At 47.9% G+C, this 25,490-nt stretch overlaps 2 protein-coding genes across 8 annotated transcripts; both read right to left on the minus strand.

Moving 5' to 3' along the window:
• Positions 1-8,163: 8,163 nt before the first annotated feature.
• Positions 8,164-11,625, minus strand: LOC109780204 (uncharacterized). Of its 7 annotated transcripts, XM_073498230.1 has the most exons (3): positions 11,369-11,607; positions 10,012-11,189; positions 8,476-8,787 (listed from the first exon to the last, which is right to left on the minus strand). In XM_073498230.1, the coding sequence occupies exons 2-3, from the start codon at positions 11,128-11,130 to the stop codon at positions 8,767-8,769; spliced, it is 1,140 nt and encodes a 379-aa protein (XP_073354331.1). In that variant the 5' UTR covers positions 11,131-11,189; positions 11,369-11,607; the 3' UTR covers positions 8,476-8,766. The 7 variants fall into 7 exon arrangements, with proteins under 7 accessions (XP_020194375.1, XP_040246859.1, XP_073354331.1 ...); XM_020338786.4 differs by lacking the exons at positions 8,476-8,787; positions 11,369-11,607 and adding an exon at positions 8,164-8,388 and having other exon boundaries at positions 10,012-11,361; XM_040390925.3 differs by lacking the exons at positions 8,476-8,787; positions 11,369-11,607 and adding an exon at positions 8,164-8,399 and having other exon boundaries at positions 10,012-11,361.
• Positions 11,626-23,500: 11,875 nt separating this feature from the next.
• Positions 23,501-25,212, minus strand: LOC109780199 (uncharacterized). Its single transcript, XM_020338779.4, has 3 exons — positions 24,945-25,212; positions 24,416-24,549; positions 23,501-24,319 (listed from the first exon to the last, which is right to left on the minus strand). The coding sequence occupies exons 2-3, from the start codon at positions 24,500-24,502 to the stop codon at positions 23,753-23,755; spliced, it is 654 nt and encodes a 217-aa protein (XP_020194368.1). The 5' UTR covers positions 24,503-24,549; positions 24,945-25,212; the 3' UTR covers positions 23,501-23,752.
• Positions 25,213-25,490: the final 278 nt, after the last annotated feature.

Raw genomic sequence — 25,490 nt, forward strand, 5'->3', positions numbered from 1 at the left:
TTGTGTATGGCCTGCCTGAGAATTGGTTAAGTAGTAAGTTGTTTAGGCTTGGCCATTTCCACTCATTGTAGATAGATAGAGTTACACTTTTGTTACATTGCGTTATCTTTCTGTAGAGTAGTAATGCTCCACTTCCACATATTTTTAGTTAGTTATCTTCCAGTAGTATTTCAAATTGAAGCCCTGAGCAGCAACACCTCTTGTGTTGTTCACTATCACATAGTTGCAAAACTCCAGTTGCTTTGGTGCAGTTCTTCTGGCCACTGGCAGTTTTTATGCTACATGACACTCGTAGTTCATGGGGTGGATGGTCCATGGCTCATAGCTCAGAAGATGGATATATGGCTATTTAATTTGCAGTCTCTTATCTACCCTGCCAGTTAATAAACAAGTACTCTGTTTTCAGATAGCTTGATAGTTAATCAACAAGTACTCTGTTTTCAGATAGCTTGATCATTGCAATTTGTTGCTGTCAGCATGAGTTTATGTTGTTATAAGTTTATGATCGTACAACTGCAATTTCATTTATGTTGTTATAAGTTTGTTGCTGTCAGCATGAGTTAACTTGCTGTCATTTATCAAAATTCATAATGTGCTGGACTATATGTTCATTGGTACTACTTGTGATGTTGCTACTGTACTACTTGGGAATTTTGTCAACTTGTGATGCTGCTGCTGTACCCCGAGAGGCCCTTGAGTTTGCTGGAATGTCGATTAACTTCCGTTCCGGCAAATTCGGGTACTCCATATGTCCTATTTTCAGCAAAGGTCATGTTGAAATTTTCCATGAATTTTAGCATGACTTTGCTAAAAATAGGACATATGGGGTACTTGTGACTAATGCATGGGCCGGGGTCTTAGTACTTAATTAAGTAGGATCAACTGCCCCTTTATTCTTGCTGCATTAAACCATAGGTGGCAATAGAGCCAAGTGATTAGGCCCAACTTAGAATTCTCCTTCCCAGCTTAGCTTTTAGGGTGCCTCGGTGTCGATGAGAACCTAAATGATGTACGCTTAGGCTTTTAGGGTGCCTTAGCGTCGACAAACCCTAAATGATAAAAGTTTAGCTTTTAGGATGCCTCGGTGTCGACAAACCCTAAATGATGAGACCATGATCTTCTTCCTTGACAATAACCAACTTTTTGACCAAACTTTTTTCCTATTTAGAGCGAAACATGGCCCACAACGATGAGGCCGGCGGTTCGGGCGGCAAGCAATTCTGGGAGCTGTCCCAGGAGCTGGAGGAAGAACCTCACCGCTATGAGGACGCCGCCGCGGAAGACACCGATCCTGACTACACAACCCCTAGTGGCGTCGGGGATGACACCACTGATGGTGCCGCCGAGGATGCCACCACTGATGATGGCGGCGCACGCACAGATGGCAGCCAACCGAAGAGGCAACGGAAGGACCGGCGCCCGAGCGTGCTCGGCACCATCAAGGAGGAATTTACTGAAGTGAACTCCGACGGGCATCCAACGGCGCCCAAACAAGTAGTCAAGGGGTACTCGGTTCAGCTCGGGTGCATTCTCCGGAGCACCGTCTCGATCAACACCGAGAACCTAAGGCATAAGGACCGAGGGAATTTGCGCAGCCTCCTCTTCACGAAGCTGCACGAACGATACAAGTTCCCCGCTGAGTTTGCAAACACACGCCTCTCAGGGAATAAAGTGAACAGTGCCGCCCTCACGAGGATGAGCACGGCCCTGTCTACATGGAGAAGCACGGTGAAGGCAATGATTGAAAAAGGTGATAGTTATGAGAAGATCAAGGCGAAATATCCTTTGATGAGCGAAGATGACTACAAGGAGTTCAAGATCAAGTGCGAGAGCAGCGCAATCTCCGAATCAAGTCAGTGGGGGAAAGAAATGCGGCAGTTGAACTTAGGGGTCCACCAACTCGGTCCCGGCGGTTACAGAGTGGCGGAGCCTATATGGGACAAGGAGGACGCGGAGCGTGCCGAGCAAGGCCTACCGCCCCGCTTCGAGAAATTCCGTGACAAGCAGACCAGGAACTTTGTTAGGGCCCGGTACAAGGAGGACCCGGTAACAAAGGAGCTTACCACGGATCCGAAGACCAGGGCACTTGAGCTTGTTCTGGTAAGGAATACACCCCCGCGTAATTAGCTCCATATGGTTGCATTCTAATTAATGAAGCCAAATTTCTAAATGGTTCACATTCCTTCCGCAGGAGGCTGAAAGCAGTAGCGCGGGGTCGTCTCAGAGCTCCCCTTTTGACACCCCTTTAAATAGGGCGTTGAACGTAATGAAAAACAAGGATAAGCTCAGTAAGCCGTCGTCAGCTGGTCGTGTGGCCGGCAAAGGCTTGTCCACAAAATGGTCGTCATACTATACCGCTGGTGGGCGAAAGGAGAAAAAGACCAGCTCGGAAAGCCAGTCGCGCGAGGTTCAAGAACTCAAGGCACAAGTGGCGCGGATTCCGGAGATTGTCGAAGAGCAAGTGCAACAACAACTGGGAACGACGCTCACCGCCATTGTGCCTACCTTGATTCAGGGGCTGACGACGTGGATTGCGGGCGGCCAACAGGGGCCTCCCTCGGTTCCCAGCTTCATGGCCAGCAACTCGCACAACGCGCAGACGGCGCCATTGGTGTCTCCGGCGGAGGCGGTATTCGTGTCTCCGGCGCCGGCACGGGCATTGGAGCTTAATGCACCCAGGTGTACGCCGGCCGGCACCTCGCCAGCAAGCGGCCCCTCCGTCAGTTGCACGCCCGCCGTTGGCGGTGCCTCGACATTAGCCGAGCTCGACGGCATCATGGTAACTAAGCCTCTCGGCCGATGACTTCATCTCCTTGCCTTTGACTAGGCATCCTTGACGCCCTACATGTTTTCGCAGGGCGCCGCCGACGTTCCTTGCACTCTCCTGCACTTCGTGGGCGGCGAGTTGGTTGATGTCGCCAAGGGCAGAATCATTCAACCGGGCAACCGCGTGTTCCACGGTAATCCGATGCCACCCACCTTGTATAGGGTTGAACTGGTTCGGGTGCCGCCAGGCTGCGACGAGTTGTTACCTCCGATTCGACCCGCTGGGGCCGACGAAGATGATGTGATGACCCTCAGTGCCTGCGTAAGCTGGCCCCTGCTTTGGCCGAAGAGCCAGATTCGTTTGGGGGCGGGGGACACCACCCCACAGACAAGACCGCCAGTCGTGCCAGCGCCAAGCCATGGCAAGAACGCCGCAACGCTACCGGATATGCCGGACATCCCTATGGCACAGGATCCGGACATGCATATGGCACAGGATCCGGACGAGACGGTACATTTTCCAACGTCGATAAGTACTTGCCGAACATGGGTACGGTGACGAGTTCTGCGGGTCTCCTTCTCAAGAACCCAACCCTGAAAAAGACGACCGCGATCTAGCTGGTACGGCGGAGAAACCCAATTGCAACAGGTGTCGTCTGGCGTTCAGTTCTCAGGAGACGCCTCCAGCTGCCGCCTTCACCGAGCCTCAGATAGCTGAGGTGCGAAATATTATCAGCCCCAACACGCTCAAGAAGGCGGTCTGTGAGCAGAACTCGATCCCATTACAGCAGATCAGGAAGAAGGGACAGAAACGAAAGACTAACAAGGGCGCCAGTGCGAGCCAGCCGGCACCGAGTACGATCCGTGCTCAGGATGGGCCACCTTCACCTAAGGATATCTCGAGGAGGGTGCATGTGGCGGGTAGGGAGATGCTACTGACAAATATGCTCAATGCTGCAACCGGTGCTATGCGGAGTCTGCATGACATTGTTCTTTCTTTGGAGAAGCGGCGTCTCAGAGAGAATGATGTGGCATACCCGGTTTTCGTGGCCAAGGTGCCAGAGGGCAAGGGCTTTGTGGATAGCGCCGTCGGGGGTACGATCGTCCTGTGGTTTGATGACATCTTTGCTATTTTAACCTTCATCCGCTGCACTACACCTTCGTTCGGCTGTTTTCGCTGAGTATGGAGATGCGGATCATTAGAGACAAGACTCCGGACATTGTGATGGTCGACCCCTTCTACATGCGTGCCAAGATCTTGGGCAGCGCTGGGGACCGGCAAGTCGCGAGTTCACACCTCGAAGGCGTCATTCTGGCAAACCCAGATAAGGATAACTTCCTCGTGCCTTACTTTCCCGAGTAAGTCATCCCCTAACCGCCCCGTAACATATGATTTCTTAGATTTTGATCTTTCTTTTTTTTCTAACATTTCGTGTTCTGTGCAGTGACACACATTGCACACTCATCCTCTTAAGCCCGAAATATTCCATGGCCACGTATTTCGACCCGGACCGTGACTCCAAGATAGACTACACAAATATCAAGAAAGTTCTTGATGATGCTCTCCCCGGCTACGCCGCATCTGGAGGCACCTTTAAGAGGCCAGCTCGTAGGTACGGCAGGCACGTGTTCACCCACAATACGACGTTCCCCTGCGTCAAGCAGCCGCCTGGCGGTCAGAAGGATGCCTACTACGCCCTCCATCACATGCGGGCGATCGTACGGGACCATAATCACCTTCTGCTACCAAATAATCTCAAAGATTGGGCCGCAAGCTTGGCGGCAATCCAGGACGCGGACATCCGACAAGAATTCTTTCGCATCCAGTCGGAGTTTGCAGAAATCATCCATCAAGATGTCCTTCGTACCTCGGGCAGTTCTACCTCAAATATCAACCGTCCAACAGTGAGATAGACACAATGCTACAAATGCAGGCTGACAACGTCCGCGACTTCATGACCATCACGACAGACGACGGCTTCATCCACGCTCCGGTCCCATGAGTCGAGTCGAAAGTAGTGATGCTATGTGTAGTTCTGAAACATTGATTAGCTCATGTTGTAATTAAACTTTAATGAACTTGTATGTCTCTTTGGTTTGGACAGTCGTTCAACTTAGATGTAATCGATGCTATTTATTAGTAGGACCATGAATCGTGCTATTAATGTCTTGCTTTTCTCTTCCGATCCTTTTGCTGCATACTTATATATTGCTTATGTATTGTCTGTTGTTTGGCTAGTGCATAGAGATGCCGTCGTATGTCGTGTACAAGGGTAAGGTTCCTGGAGTCTACGACGACTGGGAGGAGTGTCGGAGACAGGTTCACCGTTTCAGCGGTAACAGTTACAAAGGGTACACCACTAGGGCGGAGGCGGAATGTAGATACGCGCGCTATCTAGCGGGAGAGAGGAGGGAGCGTTGGAGAAACCGGATGAAGACCAGTTTCATCGCGATGATGCTCATCGTGATGACCGCAGCTCTCTTCTATGTGATGGTAGTTTAGATGATCAATATCGACTTGTATTGTGAAGACAAACTCGCTACTCGCGGTCTCGAGACTTGTAATGTTCTATCTTTGTCCGGTCTTTTGAATTCGGAGACTAATATGATGAATTGTATTCGGAGACTAATCTTCTATTGTATTCGATGAATCTGCTGTTGCTGTGTGGTGCTATCTATATTCTGTCCAATAATATATTTTGTAATCTGTGCAAATATCAGAAAAGAAAAAAAATCCCTAATATACATACTAATGGCGCATCACCCCAACGTGCGCCATTAGTATGCCAAAGGATACTAATGGCGCATCACCCCGCAGTGTGCCATTAGTATGGCAAAGCACATGTGTAAATATTGCCCCCTGGGAGGCACACTAATGGCGCATGTTGGTCTATACTAATGGCGCATCACGCCGTGCGCCATTAGTATACCAGATACTAATGGCACACCAGTGGTGCGCCATTAGTATTTAATACTAGTGGCGTGGTACTAGTGGCGCACCAGTAGTGCGCCATTAGTAGGCAAAACTGGTGCGCCATTAGTAGGCCTTTTCCTAGTAGTGACTTCTTCGCTTGATCATGCATGTAAAACGCACGGTTCAGCGGGGAAACCGCAAATTAACGACACCCCTGAGCGTACAGTGGGAAAAGGCTATCGGTAAGTGGCGATAATTTTGGGATACCGATGGTCTGTTAAATTGCAGACAGCCTCCTTCTCTCTCCCTGTTCTCTCACCTCCACGTAATATAAAGTTTGAGGTGGAAAACATTACAGACAGCTGAGTAGACGCCGTTGTACATGCCCTCAAGGAGTTAATCCACACCATGGATTGTAAATGACCTGCAGCCAAACCAAGATATAAAGGAGGGCGTCACCATCCGCAGAAACATTAGAGAAACAAGAAGAGACCATACACTTTGATTTTAGGGAGGTGGAGGGGCAATCCGAAGAGGAGTAGGGCTATGATGGGGCTTTTGCTTTTCAGGCAAACATTTATAGATCGAAGGGGAGAGGTGGAGCAGTGCCTGTTCGACTGTGGTAATTGAATGAAGTAATTAGGAGCCTGTAGGGGAAGGGGATGGGACGGGCGGGAAGGAGAAGAGGTTGGGATTTTCTTTTTTGTTTGCGAATTGACACCATTGGCCTTCGGTGTTAATTTAAGTAGGGAACTGAGCAACGACATGCATGTCTACATGCCAATAAAAATTAGTTAAATTTTTTTCTAGGCCATGACCGTAGGATGGAAAAGAGTGATTGGCTGATTTTGCAAACTTATTGATGATGTGGCATAAAGATGATAGGGATAGTATGCATGTTGAGAGAATAGGTAGAAGTGGGGAGTAACTTCCTAAGAATGTTAGATACCAAGCCGTGCATGGCCGTGCTCGAAGTCAAAAGCGCCATCTGATTTGCCCAATTTTCCTTTAACTGAGCGTGGCCATGGATCAGATGACACCCCATCCAGGTCTGGCTCGCAAACGATTCAAAAATATTGTACTCCGGGACACGAGCTCATGTCAACTCGTCGGGACACGGGACGCCGTGCGCGATCGTCGGATCGATGCCAGGCACCTCTCGCCACTTTAGTCGCCGTGCACGTCGTCATGCCCCCCTCGCCGTGCATAAACACTGCACCTTCTCGCCCGTCCATGCCCATCTTATCCTGTGCTGTCTCCAATATCTAGCCAAGTAAAATCGCTGGCAGCAGGCAGTAGACATGGGTGGCAAGTGTAAGGGCAGCCCTGTGGGGTGTTTCCTGCTCGCCGGGCTTCTGCTGGTGGCCGGACGGGAACTGAAGCAAGAGGAAGAAGACTGCATAGACAAATGCCTGGCAGAAAGCCCCGAGGAGGACTTCCCCCAGTGCTTTGCGCTGTGCCCGCACAGTGCTGTGGAGGAGAGCGGCGGCGGAAACAACGGCCGTACAACGGACTGCGTGGGCTGCTGCCGGGAGCACGAAGGCGATGATAGCGAGAGGAAGCGGTGCATGATAACCTGCAGCTGGAACCGCCTTGTGGAGGAGAGCGGCACCAGAAACATCGTCCGTACGATGGACTGCGCGGCCCACTGCGTGAGGTACGAAGGCGATGAGAGGGCTGCGTAACAACCTGCAAGTGGGAGCTCCGGGTCGCCGGCGGCTGGGAGAAAACGGTGGCCGAAGTACTTCCGTTGGTGTAACGGCGACCGGGGCCCTTCTCTGTCTTTGATTGTTTTTTCAGAGTGTGCTTTGAGTATGTCGTAGTTCGCACACGTTGATGTTGGCGTGGGAATGTGCGTGTTACTTAGAGCTACGGTTCACCGGCCGTGGCCGGTGGCCGTTTATGGCGCAGCGGCATGTCCTCCTCCGACGGCGTCGTGCCCTCCTCGTGCCGTGGTGGCCTTAGAGGTCCGCAAACCTGCATATAATCGATGGAGCCGCGTCGAGCTCGGGTGTAGAGGTGATTCATCAATTTCTTTGGTGGCTGTTTGGTGGTGCAAGAGGCAGGTGACGAGCATTGGTGTCAAGCTCGAAGGTTTCTTTGGTCTTGTTTGTATTTTTATTTCTTGGCCACTGTTCCTTTATGTAAAGGCTAGTGTTTTTCTATTTTTTTAGTTTGTCAAGTCGGTATGTACTTCCTCCGGTCCTTTTTAGTCTGCATATAAGTTTTGTCTGAAGTCAAATCATATCTAATTTGACCAAACTTATAGGAAAAAGTATTAACATTTACAATGTCAAATCAATATTGTTAGATTCATTATGAAATGTAGTTTCATGAAATATATATTAGGTATGATAGATGTTGATATTTTTTAATATATATTTGGTCAAACTTTGCAAAGTTTGACTGGACCTAAATCTAATATGCGGAGTAAAAAGACTGGAGGGAGTACATGGCTTGTACTATGGTCCTTATAATATAAATGAAACACGTATTATCATGAAAATAAAAATAAAGTTGCTCTAGGTCCTTGGGCCCCTTCTAAAAGAAGGTGTAAAGATAAAATGCGGAATACTCGCACCAACCCAATGACGCGCTACCTTGTGATGTTGTGAGGTGAAAATCTTGTGCTACTCCCTCTGATCCGAATATTGAAGTTATGAGGTGAAAATCTAGGTTGCGCTACTCTTCGATCTGAATTAATTGACCTGTATAGAGGCTGCATCAATTAATTCAAATATAAGAGAGTAGCAAAATACAAAAAAAAAATCCTGATGAAAATATGTCGAGAGATGTTTTTGGAAAGAACATGTATTAATCAGCCCAAATCACAAAAAAAAACAGCTAGATGATTTTTCTTTTTTGTACATGTATCAATCTGGTAACATTACATCAACGTCACCTTCTCCCGTGACGCTAACAAAATCAGCACAACTATACCTAACAGAACACCACAACGGTATCACACAAGCTCTCATGTACACATCATCTTCGCCGAGAAAAAGGCAAAAATGGTAAAGAAATCAACAATCTTTCAGTCAATCCAACTCCAAAACCAATAAAAATCATCTAGCCCTTCACAGATCTCACGGGATGTACATCATTGCCTGTTAAGATAATTAAGAAAAAGTACTTATCCAAATGAGCAAAAAAAAAGCTGATAAAAGAAAAGAACGCTTTTTAGGGAGTTTGTGTGCTCCATAAATCATAAAATTATATGAGACCAGGTCTCACGGTTAGCAGGTGAGACCCGCCCTGATGGATGACACGTGGCATTCACAAATCACAAAGCATCTAATCTCCCCCCTGATTTCAGGTGGGAGGTGGGGTAGATGCTTTGTGATTTGTGAATGCCACGTGTCATCCATCAGGATGGGTCTCACCTGCTAACCCGTGAGACCTGGTCTCATATAATTCTTTTCCCGATGCAATTAAGGTGGTTCGGAGTGGTAACAAGCACAAGTCTCACACCGAGGGGCTTTTTGAATCAAAGGATTCTCATCTGAAATTTAGAGGATTGTAGTCTTTAGGAATTTTTTCTACTTTGGTCGCTTGATTCATATTATTGAATCCTACAGAATTTTTTTCTAAAGATTCCTATGTACTACATTCATCGGAACTTTATAACCCACTCAAACCCCTTGGTAACAATCAGTTGTTTTTTCCTATGATGCTGTCAAACAAACCTAAATCCTGTAGAATTCAAATAGCCATGGCATTACAATCCTATTTTTTTTCTTATTCCTGCGTTTTTTTACCGAACACGCAAGAGAATTACACGCCATTTCATTAAGATGGAAGAAAAGGTACACAAATTACAAGGGGCATACAACCGATATCCCAGGTTTTAGAGTTCTGCGAATCAAAGAAGCCCAAAAAATATAAGAGAGGGAAACACATAGCACGCTTCTTGCATTGGTTAATTTGGACAAAATTATTCTCAAGTATTTCTTCAAAAACAAATGGTCAAAATAATTCGAGTATAGTACTTCAGGGTTACCCACCGTCAGAATTTCAGTGTCAAAAGTAAATTGACCATGGTAGAATTACGCTGCAAAATTTCTTCAGGACAACAATAACACAAAGCCGATCTTGTTTCAGCATTGTCTCATAGGGATGTCTTTTATTACAAAAATAACTGTCTAAAAAGTGAATGAATGGAAATTGGGAGGGAAAAGCTTTGACGTCTACCACAGCGGATTGTGTTGCTTATACAGCACGAATGGAAAAACTGCTACGACAAAAATGAGGATGCACCTAAACCATGGCGTGGATGTAGCAACCTTGGCCAAGGGCCTAGCAAGGAGAGCAGAGGAGATCATGGCACATACCTCAATGAACTGGTTCATCAGAAGCTCACTCTGTGGCAGAGTGGTCACCGGCCCCTTGGAAGAACTGCCTACTTCTCTGCTGGAGAATTTCTTGCCTCCATGAACAGCATTCTGTTGCTTGCTGATGGTCGTGGGCCTCATGGCGTCGAGCTTTGCGCAGATCTCGGCCAGCACTTGCATCTGCGCGTCGCCTCTGGACATGCTGGTTTCCCTCATTCTGCCGAGCTCGGTCGCGAGGGTCTGCACGCTGGATTTGATCTCATCAATGCCGGCTCCCAGATCAGCAATGGCGCCGTCTGTGCGCTCGTCGCTTGGCTTGGGGTCGTTGCAGTCACCGCGCCGCGTCGACGACGAGATCACGTCGTCTTCTTCGGAGATTATCTCCGGCGATGACCTCCTGCTGGATCTCGGAGGGGCATGGGACGCGACGCTCTCCGGCGCTTCAAACTTGTCGTGGACACTGGGCATGGCGCATTGCGCTGTGTAGCTCGGCGCCCGCGGGAGACGATGGGAGGACGACCGGTGCAGCCTCGGCGGCAACGCCTGGTGGCTCACGTTGGACCGCACCCACTCCTTCTCCCTCCGGATCACCTCCCCGATGTCCGACACCGTCCTCGCCGGCCTGCTGTCGCCGACGTCCTCAGAGGCATCGAGATCCGAGCATAGCTCCTCGAGCCGCGCCGCCGGGACAGAGGCGTTCCTCCCCGACGACACGTCTTTCTGGGCCAGCCTCCTTAGCCAGGGGAGGTCGACGACGCCGTCGCGGCCGGGGGCCGGCGCGTAGGGACCATTGCTGCCGCAGACGGCCAGCAGGCGGTTCTTGAGGGAGGTGATGTCCATCTCCTGGCTGAAGACGACGGCCTTGAGGAACGCCAGCGAGTCCTCGTCGTGCAGGATCCTCTCCTCCGCCACCCGCCGGAACTGGTCGGCCTCCATCCGCACCGCCGCCTTCTCCCCCTGCAGCCGCAGGATCATGGCCAGCGCCTCGTCGGCCCCCGACGACGCCGCCTGCCTCTCCTCCTCCAGCTCGGCCTTGAGCATCTCGACGGCAAGACTCTGCTGCCGCAGAGCCTCCCGCAACGCCGCCATTTCGCCTTCGTCTTCATCATCTCCGGCCATGGCGCACGGCGATTAAATCAAGCAACAACGGGGAGCCTATGCACACCTCTGGAAATTAACTACCAGATCCGTGAAAAAATCAGAGAAATTATTTACACAGATATTTTCAGATAGCAGATCTTGCTTCGAGGCGATTCGGTGTGATTGGGCATCGCCCATCACCAAGAGAAGAAACTTGACAAGTCGGCATGAAAGGGAAAGGACAGGAGAAACGAAGGATGAGGAACACAACACCTACCTGACAGGGATCTTCTTGTAGCCACAGCATCCGGCTTCTCTCAAGGATTAAAGTGTCAATAATTGAGGACTTTAAGCTGGCGTTGAATTAAGCATTGGATTGGCTGTCATTATCAAGAACAAAGCTGTAGTGCCAAGGAGTGGCCTGTGGCCTCCATCCATTTGGTAATAGTACGTATTAAATCGTCGTCGACCACCTTCCCTTCCAATTTGAATATTTCTTTATCTAATTCAATTAGTTCTTTCCATATCCTGCCGACTTGGTTTTTGTTTTTGGTACCTACCTGCCGACTTGTGTTGAGAAAAGAAAAGAAGGGAACGATCCTAGTCAACCTTGTAATGTGGGCCCTAGATGGCCGTCCACAGTTCGGTGTCTTGTGATGGGCTTCGTTTTTGTTGGACAGTTTTTTAAACGACCGGCAGGAAGAAGCCGCCGCGGGCTGGGCGGCGGAGCACCGACGGCCGACCATTGGCGAGTCAAGAGCAGCCAGGTGGAGGCGCATATCATTTTATTCTTTTTTCCTTTTTTTAACAACAGATGGGCCCGACGGACCCACAGAGCTTCATCAATATATCCGAAGGACTCATAAGAATTAAAAATTACAACGGAGTCCCTGAAATATGCAAGAAGGACCTTGGAAGAAGATCTAGTGTTCCAATTGGGTCCAAACGACCTCAACTCAGATGCGACTCTACTGTTGCCGGGGACAAACCACTTGGGACATCAAAGCCGCCAACATAAGTTGATGCCGAAAGCAATATATGGACTTAAGTTTTAGTCGGAGTACCTTCTTATCGGCAACATCCAAGCCAAGAGGAATGAATGAAGCAACTGTCAACAAGAACGTTGCAGTTCCTGTCGGCCGTCCTTCAACCAGAAGAATAGTCGGCGTGTTGTAAAATATCGGCGGCCACTCCATCGCCTATGCTTCGTGGTGGGTGTCGTAGCTTCTTCACGACAAACGCCCATGATGATGCAGCTCTACTCATTCGCTAAACACTTGCCTAAACCTCTAATTAGATTAGCTTCAAAAGCTTTGACTAGCATTCTAATTAAAATATTTACAAGTATATTGAATAAGAGAGGTGAAAGGGGATCCCCCCTATCTTAGACGTTCTCCAGTTAAGAAAAAAAATGCTTTCACTATTGTTAAAGTTAGACTCCAACAAAGCCACCATGAGTGATATTGTGTATCTGCTGTTGTCTTTTAAGACCAAATCCTCTACTATGCAACAACTGATCTGAGAACTCCCCTTCTTCACCTCCATCACCTGATGCCCAGCAGAACTAAGGAAAATATAAAGGCTCCTACTCAAGATCAAGGACAAGCTCGGACTTACTGAAGGAGCACTTGCCATTGCTTTCAGTAGAATCCAACAAAGCCACCATGAGTAATATTGTCTATCTGTTGCTGCCTTTTAAGACCAAATCCTCTACCATGCAACGGCTGATCTGAGAACTCCCCTTATTCACCTCCATCAACTCGATGGCCAGCAGAGCCAAGGAAGAATAAAAGGCTCCTACTCAAGATCTAGGACAAGCTCGGACTTACCGAAGGAGCACTTGCCCTATCTACTTCTCGTCATCACCTTCCATGCTAAAACGTACAAATGTGTTAGATTTGGCTTTGGCAACACTGCGAATGCTTTAAGGGCTCACGAAATGTCCATGTTCGGCGAATAGCGGTTTCATTCGGAGAGGTCCTCCCGAGCGCCTTAAGCGCTGACGGTGTCCTGGGCTAGGGGGTACTCACCACGTCGTCCCCCAATCAGTTGGATTGGGCCGAGGACCCCCATGACCGTTTACTCATGGGCCAGTTCGGACAGCCGATGTATACACGAGGAAGATTCCACAAGACTTGGTGATCAAGACAAGGACTCCTCTCCACCGGCGTATTCGACTAGGACTCTTGTTATCCTAGGCCTCTGGTACATTATATAAGCCGAGGCCGGGCTAGTCGATAGGGATATGCTAGATCATTATGATATTATTCATCATACCCTTAGGTCTTATACCACAACATATGATCTCGAGGTAGATCAACTCTTGTAATCCTTATATTCATCAAGATCAATCAAGCAAAAAGTAGGGTATTACCTCCATTAAGAGGGCCCGAACCTGAGTAAACACCGTGTTCCCTGTCTCCTGTTACCCATCGATCCATGATCCACAGCTCGGGACCCCTATCCCGAGATCTGCCAGTTTTGAAACCGACAATGGTGCTTTCATTGAGAGTTCCGCTGTGAGATCAACGAAGGATCAATGACTCGTCTGCAGATTAACTGCGACGTTGGCATCTTCGTCACCGGCTTGACCGAGGACTGCACTCCGCGTCAGATCATCATGTTCGGACGATGACCTTCATCAACATCAACTCCGATCTCTCTCAAGATCATTGAGGAATCATCCATGGAGCCTGGGGGCTCAACGTCAACATTGCCCTTGTGTGACCGTGCTATTTTTCTGGACAGCAAACTTGTATCCGCTGCCACCACGTCCTCGAGCATCGCTTTGACGATTCCTTTAGTGGAATTGTGCTGAATTAAGTCTACAACAACCATGCAAAATTTCGTCGAGTTCCGAAGGAGGAATCTCTAGCAATCTACGATATACTGGAGCCCTGTCAAATCTGGACGGGAATCCAGACGAGTTTAGGACGTGGTCTCCAGAGCCCAGCTCGGAGGTCCTTTGGAAGATCCAACCGTTCATCTGCTGCGGAATTCCCATATCTACCACCCCTCAAAATTTCAGCTCGATCCGACGGTTCAAACTCCCGGAACCTTCCGATGAGTGGACCAATTTTCGGATATGTTTTCTGCGCGAATACGAATCCGGCCCGAATTCATGTCTCTTCATGAACGGGATATTGGACAACCTTTTTGAAGGAATTTTTTTCTAGGGTATTATGCGTTGTTTTTAAACACGTGCCCATAAAATTTAAAAGCCTCCTATGAGGTAATCTTCTCTATCACGCTGGTGTCAAACCAGTACGGCAATATTGCTCCACGGCTGCCGACCTGCGCTAGACACGTCGTCGCTTTCTTGAGCCAAGCTCAACTTCTTCGGATCCTCATCTCGGCGAACCGACCAAGAGTTCGGAATCGCCAAGGATAAATCATCACCAACATCGCCGCCCCACGGATTACACGGAGCGGGCACAGCGGCATCGCCGCATGGTCACTTCATCAAGCCGACATTGACCGCGTCACAAGTTATGACCTGCGTCGGCATGGCCGCGCTGTTGCTTCTTCAAGCCGATGGTCATCACGCCGAACTGCTTCAACACCTCGGCTGACGTGGCAGCTGCAACGTCTCCTTACTGACCTGCTCCGTCATCTCGGCTAGATCGGGGGCTTCGCCATCTCTTCATCAACCTACTCCGGAGACTTCGGCGTCACCAGCCGACCAACTTCGTCACGTTAGCTGGGCCGGGAGCTTTTCCTCAGCGAGCCAACCTTTGCCAGCATCGCCATGCCGTCGCTTTATCGTCCATCAGGCAATGGGTGTGCAGATCGAGTCCCAATTTTGGGAGTCACTTTTCTTCGGATTACTACAACAAATAAACCAGGTGCTATTAATTCTAGTAATTTTTGCTTGTTTGGGTTTATTTTTCCCAAGAAATTATTACTCTGCTTTGTTCCATCATCTGTACACACGTCTATCAAATGGTGTCCGCATTAACGACGGTCGCGTGGTGGTTCGGTCAGTTTCCGTACACAGTTCGGCGACCGCCGCATCCGGAACTCGGACCGACCTGTGAATTCAGGCTTTGCCACGCCTTTACCGCATCACGCCGACGCCCTGCATCGACATTGACTTTGGCGCAGGCCACATATCTTTAAATAAATTATTTTGCGTAAATTAATTACACGAAGATTTTTATATATTTATATTATTATTGTTGGCCTGCACTATTTTACATGTGTAGGTAATCGACTTCGACTGCGTCACGCGGTCACTTCGGCAAGCCGACGTCGTCGTCCCAATCGACATGAATCGGCTCGCGTGATCACCTTTTTGATCGAATTGCCATACCGACTTGTTCGGTCGCCTCGGGGACTTCGGCATCGTTGAGAGAGCCCAACCCCATTGAGTGTTCGGCACACAGCATATTTTCTTTTATTATTCACTTTGCATAAATTATTTATTATGCTACGATTTTTTTAATTTATTATTACTATTATCTTTGGTTCGCACTATTTTTTGTGCATGGGTAAATGATCCGGGTCGGGCAGTGTTGTCACCTCGGCGTACTGACATACCACGTCACCTCGGCTGGACTGGGGGCTTCGTTATCACTTCATTAACCCACGCCGGGGACTTCGGCGTCACTCTGCCGGCCTGCATTGGCTGTGCTATGTCACCACTTCGAAGTGCCGAGCTCTTCGCTCCGCCACCTCGGTACCGGCTTGGGGATGGAACCTTGTCCCGCATCAAGCTCGGACTGCGTCATCAATGCCGAACACATTAACCAGCTAAGTCGGTTTCATGCTCAAAGTTTAAAAATTTTAACTTGTGTTTGGTTCGACCATGCTCACACACGTTGTTCGTTAAAAGAAACTCCCTTTACCCATGTTAACTGGGGCTCTTAAAATTTACATGAGTCGTATTATAGTAAATGTGTTTTCTTCTTGGTCGTTGCAAAGTCTTTTTCTACCGCTCCTTTTTTCGACTCGAGTGTATGGTCAATAGCCGGGTAGCCTAGCTTCTCTCTAAAGCCGCTCGAGTTTAGTTCGCTAAACTGGCCTCGGAGAAGCACTCCGCCTTCGGAATAAGAAGCTTGAAGCCGTAGGCTGACCCGCTTGAAGTCTTGAGATCGGATGCGTCATGTTAAAGCACGACAGAAGCATAATTGTTTTTTAAGACCAATTTCCGGATTGGCACCAAAATCTCGGTTTAGTTCGGACGTCAAGCTTTTACATAAGTTTTTGGCTTTCTGAGCTTATGGCACTTTTTAGCTATTTGAATGTTTTTCTTTCAGAAAGCGGGACATCCTCATGACCGAGGTGCCCTGCATAATAATTCAGCTCGGGAGAGCTTTTTCGATCCACAACTCAGCATCTTTCCCGGTGAACTACACCTCGGTGTTGACAATACACACGCCACATCAGGACTAGGTCCTGAGCAGTGCAATGACAGGCGCCTTTAAAGCATTGGAAAAATTAACGGGGGGCTGAGACTATAGCCGAACCCACCAAAAACCAAGGTACGCCATAGAGTCCTCGGCAAAAACATTCTCGGATATTGCTATATATACATCGGTTTCGAATTGTGTCTTTGGTCAATAGTTGGGTTGCCCGGCTCCTGTGCTTGCCTCCTACGTTCCGCTTTTTTCGGCTAGGTGTGCAAAGCGAGAACCACTGCGATTGTGCTTCCAGCTCGCATGGTTAAGCACCTCAGTGGAGAAAGCCGAAAACTGACTGTCACAATAAGCGTAAACTGGTCAGCGATCCGATGACTGTGTTAAATGACGGGCCGTTCATAATATTGGCCGAAGTGTTTACGGCTTGATCTCGGCTGTCGCCGAACACTAACCGGGGGCTCGTAGCTAGCTTCCCCAGTTTAAGGCTCCTATGACTAAGTGAAAGTTATAAAGCCCGAATATCTGATTGCCTCGTTTCCGCTAACACAACCGCCTTCGGGCATCGAGACGTCGGCTAAGGGTTGTTTTGTTATTGCGGGAACACCCCGCGTAGCATCTACAAGGGGGTGGAAGCCGACGATGGGCCACTTTCAACTGATAAACGGTCGCAACGGAGTCAAAATAAACATATCATCGGCGTTTGTATTTAATATACGAGGGCTGCCTTCCGTAATTATCGTTATAAAGCCATAAATATGCATCAATTTGACTTAAGATTTTGGCCAAACTGGGTTGCCTGGCTCCTGTGCTGACCCCTACGTTCCCGATTGTTCGGCTAGGCGGTAAAGGGAGCATCTCTGTGATTGTTACTACCAGGTCATCCGAGTTAGTACCTCAGACTGGGTGAAGCCGAAAGCTAGCGATCTTAAAGGAAATAATTGGTCGGCAATGATGGAAGTGAAAATTTAGGTTCGCTAAAGACCACATAGTTCAGGAACTTTCCCCAAACTAAATCCTCAATATTTTTCTCCCGCATTGATCGAAGGTGAGGTTTCATGATCATGCTTAGCATGACAACCCAATGAAAGGAACCGATAGTGGGACTATTTTCTTTGAAAGACGTTGCTTATGTTAAACAACAATATAACATATCTCTCCGCATACCTTTGTTTATAAAACCGTATGACCGGATTGCCTTGTTTGTCATAAATCTTTGCCCTCATAAAGGCTTTATAAAGTAGGAAAAACACTCCTCGGCTACTGGCCGAGGAGGTGGAAGCCGATGGTCGGTCAACAAAGTTTTGTACAATGCGGATCCGAGCATTAATAATGTAGAGTACTTGGATACATAGAATCATTACACATAAAAATTGCGAGTAAAATCCATTTACTGCAATCCATCTTTTCAACCCCTTGGGTCCTACCTTAGCAAGCTCGGATTTCGACCAACTCTAAGCTCCTTTAAGAGATCTTTATTCTCTTTTTGAGAAGTTTGTGTTAAACACAACAAAATTTTCTGTCAAACGGATATCAATCCTTAATTCAGCCACCCGTGCGCACATTAAGGCTCGAGGGCTACTGGGCTTCGCGCTCATTATTTATAAATATTAAAGGGGCACATCGATCCCCTGATCTGGTGTTGCCACCCGACCAGTGGCTCGGGGGCTACTGCATTGCCTATTCAATGCAGAAAATTTGAAGTGCTCAGTGTTCGGCATGACCGAACTATGGACAAGCGCGTCTTCGAACAACAATAGGTACCATCTGAACCTATCCGGCATCAAGCTAATATATTACGGCAACTTCTCAAGACCCTCTCTCAAGGGCCTGTTCGCCGATCACTATTTTCCTTAATATATTACACTGCGTTTCTATTCCTAAGTATGCTGCCGAGCTGGGAATTGATCCTCACGCCGATTTCACTAATCGACCTGAGTCTCAGGGGCTACTGGGGTCAGCGGTTTGATTTTATCCTTCAGGCGCATCTCGGATTTTAGGCCGACACACACCTTGAGGGCTACTGGCTATATATCTCGTTAGTAAATAAATTGCATCAATCGGAAATAAAATCCGCAAACAATCAGCCCGAGCCCGAGGTGGTGCATCACCTCGGAAGCAGTCCGGCATAAAGCTTGGCTGCGAGCGGCTGGCTCCATAGAGAACTTTTCAGCATTAAGCTCGGATAACCTCCTTCAAACTTTTTCAAGCCAAGGTGATCTATGACACCTCGGATATAGTCCGTCGTTGGAGCTCGGATACAGTTCGGTGTTGGAGCTCGGATATAGCCCAACGTTGGTGCTCGGCTGCAAAAGATACCTCGAATACAGTCTGGCGTTGGAACTAGGATGCAAGAGGACACCGCCGCACGGGAACAACTTCAAACCCGAGGTGTGCCGTAAAAAATAACAAGACATTGATAAAGGCCGAGAACTTAAAGGGGCTCCTCGGATACCCGACGTGTAAACTCTTCGGATTCACTTCGGCGATCCTCAAGATCGAAGATGAGAAGATTTTGAACCAGTTTTCAAGACCGACGACCGAAGATGAAGAACAGTTCGGAAGAATCGAGGAGCGTCCCCAACTTGAAGACCGGTTCAGGGGGCTACTGACGGTGTCCTGGACTAGGGGGTACTCACCACGTCGTCTCCCGGTCAGTTGGATTGGGCCGAGGACCCCCATGGTCGTTTACTCATGGGCCAGTTCGGACAGCCGATGTATACACGAGGAAGATTCCACAAGACTTGGTGATCAAGACAAGGACTCCTCTCCACCGGCGTATTCGACTAGGACTCTTGTTATCCTAGGCCTCTGGTACATTATATAAGCCGAGGCCAGGCTAGTCGATAGGGATATGCTAGATCATTATGATATTATTCATCATACCCTTAGGTCTTATACCACAACATATGATCTCGAGGTAGATCAACTCTTGTAATCCTTATATTCATCAAGATCAATCAAGCAGGAAGTAGGGTATTACCTCCATTAAGAGGGCCCGAACCTGGGTAAACACCATGTTCCCTGTCTCCTGTTACCCATCTATCCATGATCCACAGCTCGGGACCCCTACATCGAGATCTGCCGGTTTTGACATCGACAAGCGCCATCTAGCAAGCTGGCACTCGCGTGCATGTAAGCGGGTCACGGCCAAACTTCGTGCAAATTGCTCGCTCGCTCACCGGCTCACTTGGCCCATTAGTTTTTTTTTTCTGCAGATGATCTTGTAGGAAAAAAATCGTAAGATTTTATTAATATTGTTGAAGAAAATCGTGAATTTTTTTTTTATGTTTTTTCAAAGATCATCAAGTCAAGAAAAGTTCATGAATTGGAAAAATGTTGCAAATTTCAAAAATTTCGTAAACTCAAAAAGTTAAAAAACGAGAAAATTGCTCATGAACTCAAAAAATTCATAATTTTAAAAGGTTCATAAATTTTGAAAAAGTTGTGAAAATGGAAAAGGTTCATGAATATGGTTTTTTTAAGTTCCTAAATTTGGGAAAAATCACGAATTTAAATATAGTTTTAAAATTGAGAAATGTGTTCGAAAAAATATATTCCCAAATTTATAAAATTCATAATTTAACTAAAGTTTGCAAATTTGAAAAAAGTTTCATGGTTTTGAACTTTTTCGTGATTTTAAAAAACAATGTTCAATTTTTATAACAAAAAAAGGGGAAAGCAAAAACAAACAAAAAAGCAGCCAATAAACTGGTGGAAACCTTTTAGAAGGTTCGCAAAACCGGTGGGCCGAAAGAATGGGCAGGCAGCCCAGAAACTATGGAACGGCTGAGGAGGTGTGTACGCCCGCTACTATATATAGTTTATTTGGCGCTTAGGATTCGGGTTTCACATTTGCTGCCAACTAGGAGAGAGAGGACCTATGGCCAAGCGAATCCACTAGTTAAGGTGAAGGAAATATGCCTTAAAGGCAATAATAAAGTTGTTATTTTATATTTCCTTATATCATGATAAATGTTTATTATTCATGCTACAATTGTATTAACCGGAAACTTGATACATGTGTGAATACATAGACAAAACACCGTGTCCCTAGTAAGCCTCTACTAGACTAGCTCGTTAATCAAAGATGGTTAAGTTTCCTAACCATAGACATGTGTTGTCATTTGATGAACGGGATCACATCAATAGGAGAATGATGTGATGGACAAGACCCATCTGTTAGCTTAGCATAATGATCGTTAAGTTTTATTGCTATTGATTTCTTCATGACTTGTACATATTCCTCTGACTATGAGATTATGCAACTCCCGAATACCGGAGGAACACATTGTGTGCTATCAAACGTCACAACGTAACTGGGTGATTATAAAGATGCTCTACAGGTGTCTCCGAAGGTGTTTTTTGGGTTGGCATAGATCAAGATTAGGATTTGTCACTCCGAGTATTGGAGAAGTATCTCTGGGCCCTCTCGGTAATGCACATCACTATAAGCCTTGCAAGCAATGTGACTAATGAGTTAGTTATGGGATGATGCATTACGGAACGAGTAAAGAGACTTGCCTGTAATGAGATTGAACTAGGTATGATGATACCGACGATCGAATCTCGGGCAAGTAACATACCGATGACAAAGGGAATAACGTATATTGTTATTACGGTTTGACCGATAAAGATCTTCGTAGAATATGTAGGAACCAATATGAGCATCCAGGTTCCGCTATTGGTTATTGACCGGAGATGTGTCTCGGTCATGTCTACATAGTTCTTGAACCCGTAGGGTCCGCACGCTTAACGTTCGATGACGATTTGTATTATGAGTTATGTGTTTTGGTGACCGAAGTTTGTTCGGAGTCCCGGATAAGATCACAGACATGACGAGGAGTCTCAAAATGGTCGAGAAGTAAAGATTTATATATTGGAAGGTTGTATTCGGACATCGGAATGGTTCCGAGTGATTCGGGTATTTTTCCGGAGTACCGGGAGGTTACCGGAACCCCCCGGGGAAGTGTTGGGCCAACGTGGGCCTAAGGGAGAGAGAGGGAAGCCCACGGGGGTGGCCGCGCGCCCCCCCTCCTAGGGAGTCCGAATAGGACAAGGAGGAGGGGGCGGCGCCCCCTTCCCTTTCCCTCTCCCTCTCCTTCCTATTCCCTCTGGTGGAGAAAGGAAGGGGGGGGGGCGAATCCTACTTGGACTAGGAGTCCAAGTAGGACTCACCCTTGGCGCGCCCCTCCTGGCCGCCGGCCTCCTCCCCCCTCCATTATATACGAGGGCGGGGCACACCAAGATTTCTCTTAGCCGTGTGCTGTGCCCCCCTCCACAGTTTACGCCTCCGGTCATAGCGTCGTAGTGCTTAGGCGAAGCCCTGCGCGGATCACATCACCAACACCGTCGTCACGCCGTCGTGCCGACGGAACTCTCCCTCGACCGTGTACTGGATTAAGAGTTCGAGGGACGTCATCGAGCTGAACGTGTGCTGAACACGGAGGTGCCGTACGTTCGGTACTTTGATCGGTCGGATCGTGAGGACGTTCGACTACATCAACCGCATTAACATAACGCTTCCGCTTTCGGTCTACGAGGGTACGTGGACACACTCTCCCCCTCTCGTTGCTATGCATCTACTAGATAGATCTTGCGTGATCGTAGAATTTTTTTTGAAATTGCATAATACGTTCCCCAACATAAGGGTTATCTCTAGGAAAGGTCAGTCCCCATCTTCTCACACACTGACAAGTGGCGCATTGTTTGTGCGTCACTTGTCGCAACCTGAGAGTTCCTTCTCATTTTTTCCGTACATTCATTTATTCATAACGTTTTATATCTTGAATCGCGCGTCTAAGTTTTGCACCGTTTTCATCGTTGGACCTCTCACGTCGAGATTTTTGAAATTAGATCCCACACTAATAGGTTTCGACGAATTTTTTTGACGAAAAAACCTAATACCCAGAAAACTAGAAACAAAAAGAAAGAATACCAAAAAAATAACCGAAAAAACTAGCAACTAAAAACGAATAGGAAAGACAAAAACCTGAATCCGGAAGAACGGTTGCGTTTTTGTTTTCTTCACTTTTTTCAACTTCTTGCCAAAACAAATTTGTGCTCGCACGAGAAGCGTAGAAGCAAATTGTGCTTCTTGTGAAAGCATTGATTTTTTTCCTTTTCGAGAAGCACGGCTATGTACCAGCGGAAGCAAATCTATGCTTTCACGAGAACCACTCTTGGAAGCACATATTTCTTTTGTGACAAACACAACTGAGCTTTCATGGAAGCAAATTTGTGCTTCTCGTGCAAGCACATTTTTTTCCTTTTGAAGAAGCGCAACCGTGCTTGAAAAAAAGAAAGAAAATCTCCAAAGCCTAAGAAAAACAAGGCAAAAACCGTAAAGCAAAAAAATCTCATCTAAATCCTGAAAACGCGTACAAAAATATAAGTAAACTACAATTCAGAGAGAGAAGCTAGCACGCGACACATGACGGCGGCAGGTGCATCACATGGCACTCTCTCAAACCACAAAAGTGTCCCTTAGGTGATAGCGGACCCCCAAGAGTTACATGCACAACTAAGATGTTGCCCACGAATGTCCATGGGCTTATGGGCCACCACTGTAGTCTTAAGTTCAGATATTCTCCTAAGAAAGGAAAAGGGAAACGAGAAATGCATTGGAGCGCGGCACCTCTATATGAATATAGTACTAAAAATAAATACGGGGAAATTTTAAAAATTCTGAAATTTTGGGATATCAAATCTGGGTGCCGACTGTACACCCATCTTCAATTTCGTCGCGAATGGGTGGTCGTGGTCTTTTCTATACATAGGAATGTTTTGACTTTTTTTTACGGAGATTACCTCTGGCATCCATTTTCCACGAAACTGAACACAGGTGTATAATGAAACCCACGTTTGATATCCTAAAATTCCAGAATGTTTTAGAACTTTTTGATATTATTTTTAATGCTGTATTCATATAGGGGTATAGCACCGAGAGCCACAAATCCTCATTCGATGGGAAATTCTGTTCTTAGTTCTTGTGAATTTGATTTCATACCCAAAGACTGCCCCTTAAAATAACAGACAAAGTCACCCACTCACAAAAGCAAACCAAAATTAAACTACTTGCACTGAGAGCCAACCATGCTTAGCTTCGCCTGGAAAGCTAACTGTGGAAAGTGGCTCCTACATTACGCTCAACGACATGTTAATTATTTTTAGATTAGCTTGATCCAAGACTAAGCTGAAAGCACAGAAACATAGCAGTACTCCTACTACAGCTCAACAAACAGGAAGTCAAACTGACTGCCACTAGCTACGCCAGTCGGTTTCCTTCCATTCCATGGCTAGCTTCATGCCATCCGTAGGCTGAGCCAGTGGAACAGCAGCGGAGAAGGCTGCTGCACCCCGCCGTCCTCCACCTGCTCCGCGCCGAACCCTGCCGGCCTCCGCTTGTGGTAGGGCGAGCCCGCGCCTGCGCCAGTGCCGACCAGCTGGTGCTGCGCCTGCGCCTGCTGCCAGTCCTGGCCGCCCGTGAGCGTGTCCGACTCCGTCGTGGACGACGAGAAGCTCTCCCCTGGGGAGCAGTGCCCGTCGCTGTACCGTTTCTTGCCGCCGCTGCCCACGGCGAGCGTGAGCTCCAGCTCCGCCTCCTCGTCGTCGGTCGCCTCCGGGCTCAGCTGCGCCTGCGCGGCGCGAGGAGTCGCCGCCGCGTGGCTGCCGCGGCGGGTGGCGCCGTACTGCCACTGTTGCTCGTAGGAGGACGCGTCGAGCGCGCTCGCCCTGCGGTGGTGGTCGTACTCGGCGCCCGGGGAGCCGTTGGGGGAGGCGGACAGGCCGCTCTGCTGGCTCTTGATCTCCCTCTTGAGGTCCCGCATCAGAAGCTTCTGAATTCTGTATAGGCGATGGAGATCGTGAACCTGCAACAACGTACACAAATCATGAGGCCACAGTCTTCTTGAGACGGGGAGGCAAAAGCAAAAAGTTTGTAGCTTCTGAATTCTGATCTTATATACCTGCTGCCTGAAAGTCTCCTCGTGCTTGAGCATGGCCATCTTGAGGGTGTCTTTGTCGCAGTGCATGAAGGCCTGCTCCATCGGCATTGTGGCGATCCCTTTCTTGCTCTGTTTCTTCTTCTTCTTCGCCGGACCTGCATGGAGAAATAGGTAGAACATAAGCCTCTGCTCCATCTGTTTCTAACTACACGACGCTGTATCTTGCCATACAGATATGAACTTGAACAGAAAGTGAGAATACGAGCTGATCTCTCGTACTACAATGCAGCCACACAATTGGAGCTTTCGAAGTGGAATCGAGAATCGGGCACTGGACTCAGAGGAGGAAAAAGAAGGAAAAGAGGGGAAGAACAACAGTGTTCATGACAGGAGAATCTCTCTGCTGGAGTAACTGTATTCTGAAGCAAGTCACAACCCAAAGGAGAAAAGAAGCCTGAAAAGGCCTAAAAATGATTGAACAGAGCATTGCAGATTGATGAGCACCGGATCGTAAGGGGAAAGAAGAGAGGGAAATGAGCTAATTTCTCACCTCTCAATTACTAGATGTCAGAGAAGTGACTCAAGAACTGAAGTGCCACTGAGCTCCAACTACCACTCACTGAGCCCTGTTCCTCTTCTCTTCTCGCTATCGGTTTCTGATCATTGCATGGCTCCAAAGGCCACAGGCTTTCCCTTTTATACACATCAACCAGCAGACCGTCGTCTCCATCCGTCCCTCTCCCTCTCTCTCACTCTCCTCCTCTCTGAAGAAGAAAGAGAAGGAAAAGAGAGAAGGGGGAGGGGACAAGACACGAATGATGTAAGATTCCTTTCACAGTGGTATTTTAACCAGGCCTGCGCTGCACTGCAGGGAGGCATGCCAAGCAACGGAGTACACTAGGACTGCAGGCCGACTAGGAGTATCTTTCTCTCCCTCTCTCTCTCGCTCTGGCCTTGCTCTTGCGGCATGCAGCGGCTGAGCCGAGCAGAGGGGACAGGACCGGAGGTTGAGTAAGGAACGGGTCACCCACATTGTACATAAATTACATGCCCGGGTATGGTTGTGCGATCATGGATCTGCTGATAGAGAATTAAT

Source organism: Aegilops tauschii, chromosome 5 (genome assembly GCF_002575655.3).
Source record: "Aegilops tauschii subsp. strangulata cultivar AL8/78 chromosome 5, Aet v6.0, whole genome shotgun sequence".
NCBI classification, from domain to species: Eukaryota; Viridiplantae; Streptophyta; class Magnoliopsida; order Poales; family Poaceae; genus Aegilops; species Aegilops tauschii.

What these genes read in the sequence shown, in the direction of transcription:
- LOC109780204 (XM_040390924.2), bottom strand. Translation starts at nt 11,130, where the DNA reads ATGGCCGGAGATGATGAAGACGAAGGCGAAATGGCGGCGTTGCGGGAG.
- LOC109780199 (XM_020338779.4), bottom strand. Translation starts at nt 24,502, where the DNA reads ATGCCGATGGAGCAGGCCTTCATGCACTGCGACAAAGACACCCTCAAG. An exon ending in AGGAGACTTTCAGGCAGCAG is followed by an intron (nt 24,320 to 24,415) that starts GTATATAAGATC and finishes ACGTTGTTGCAG; the next exon opens with GTTCACGATCTCCATCGCCT.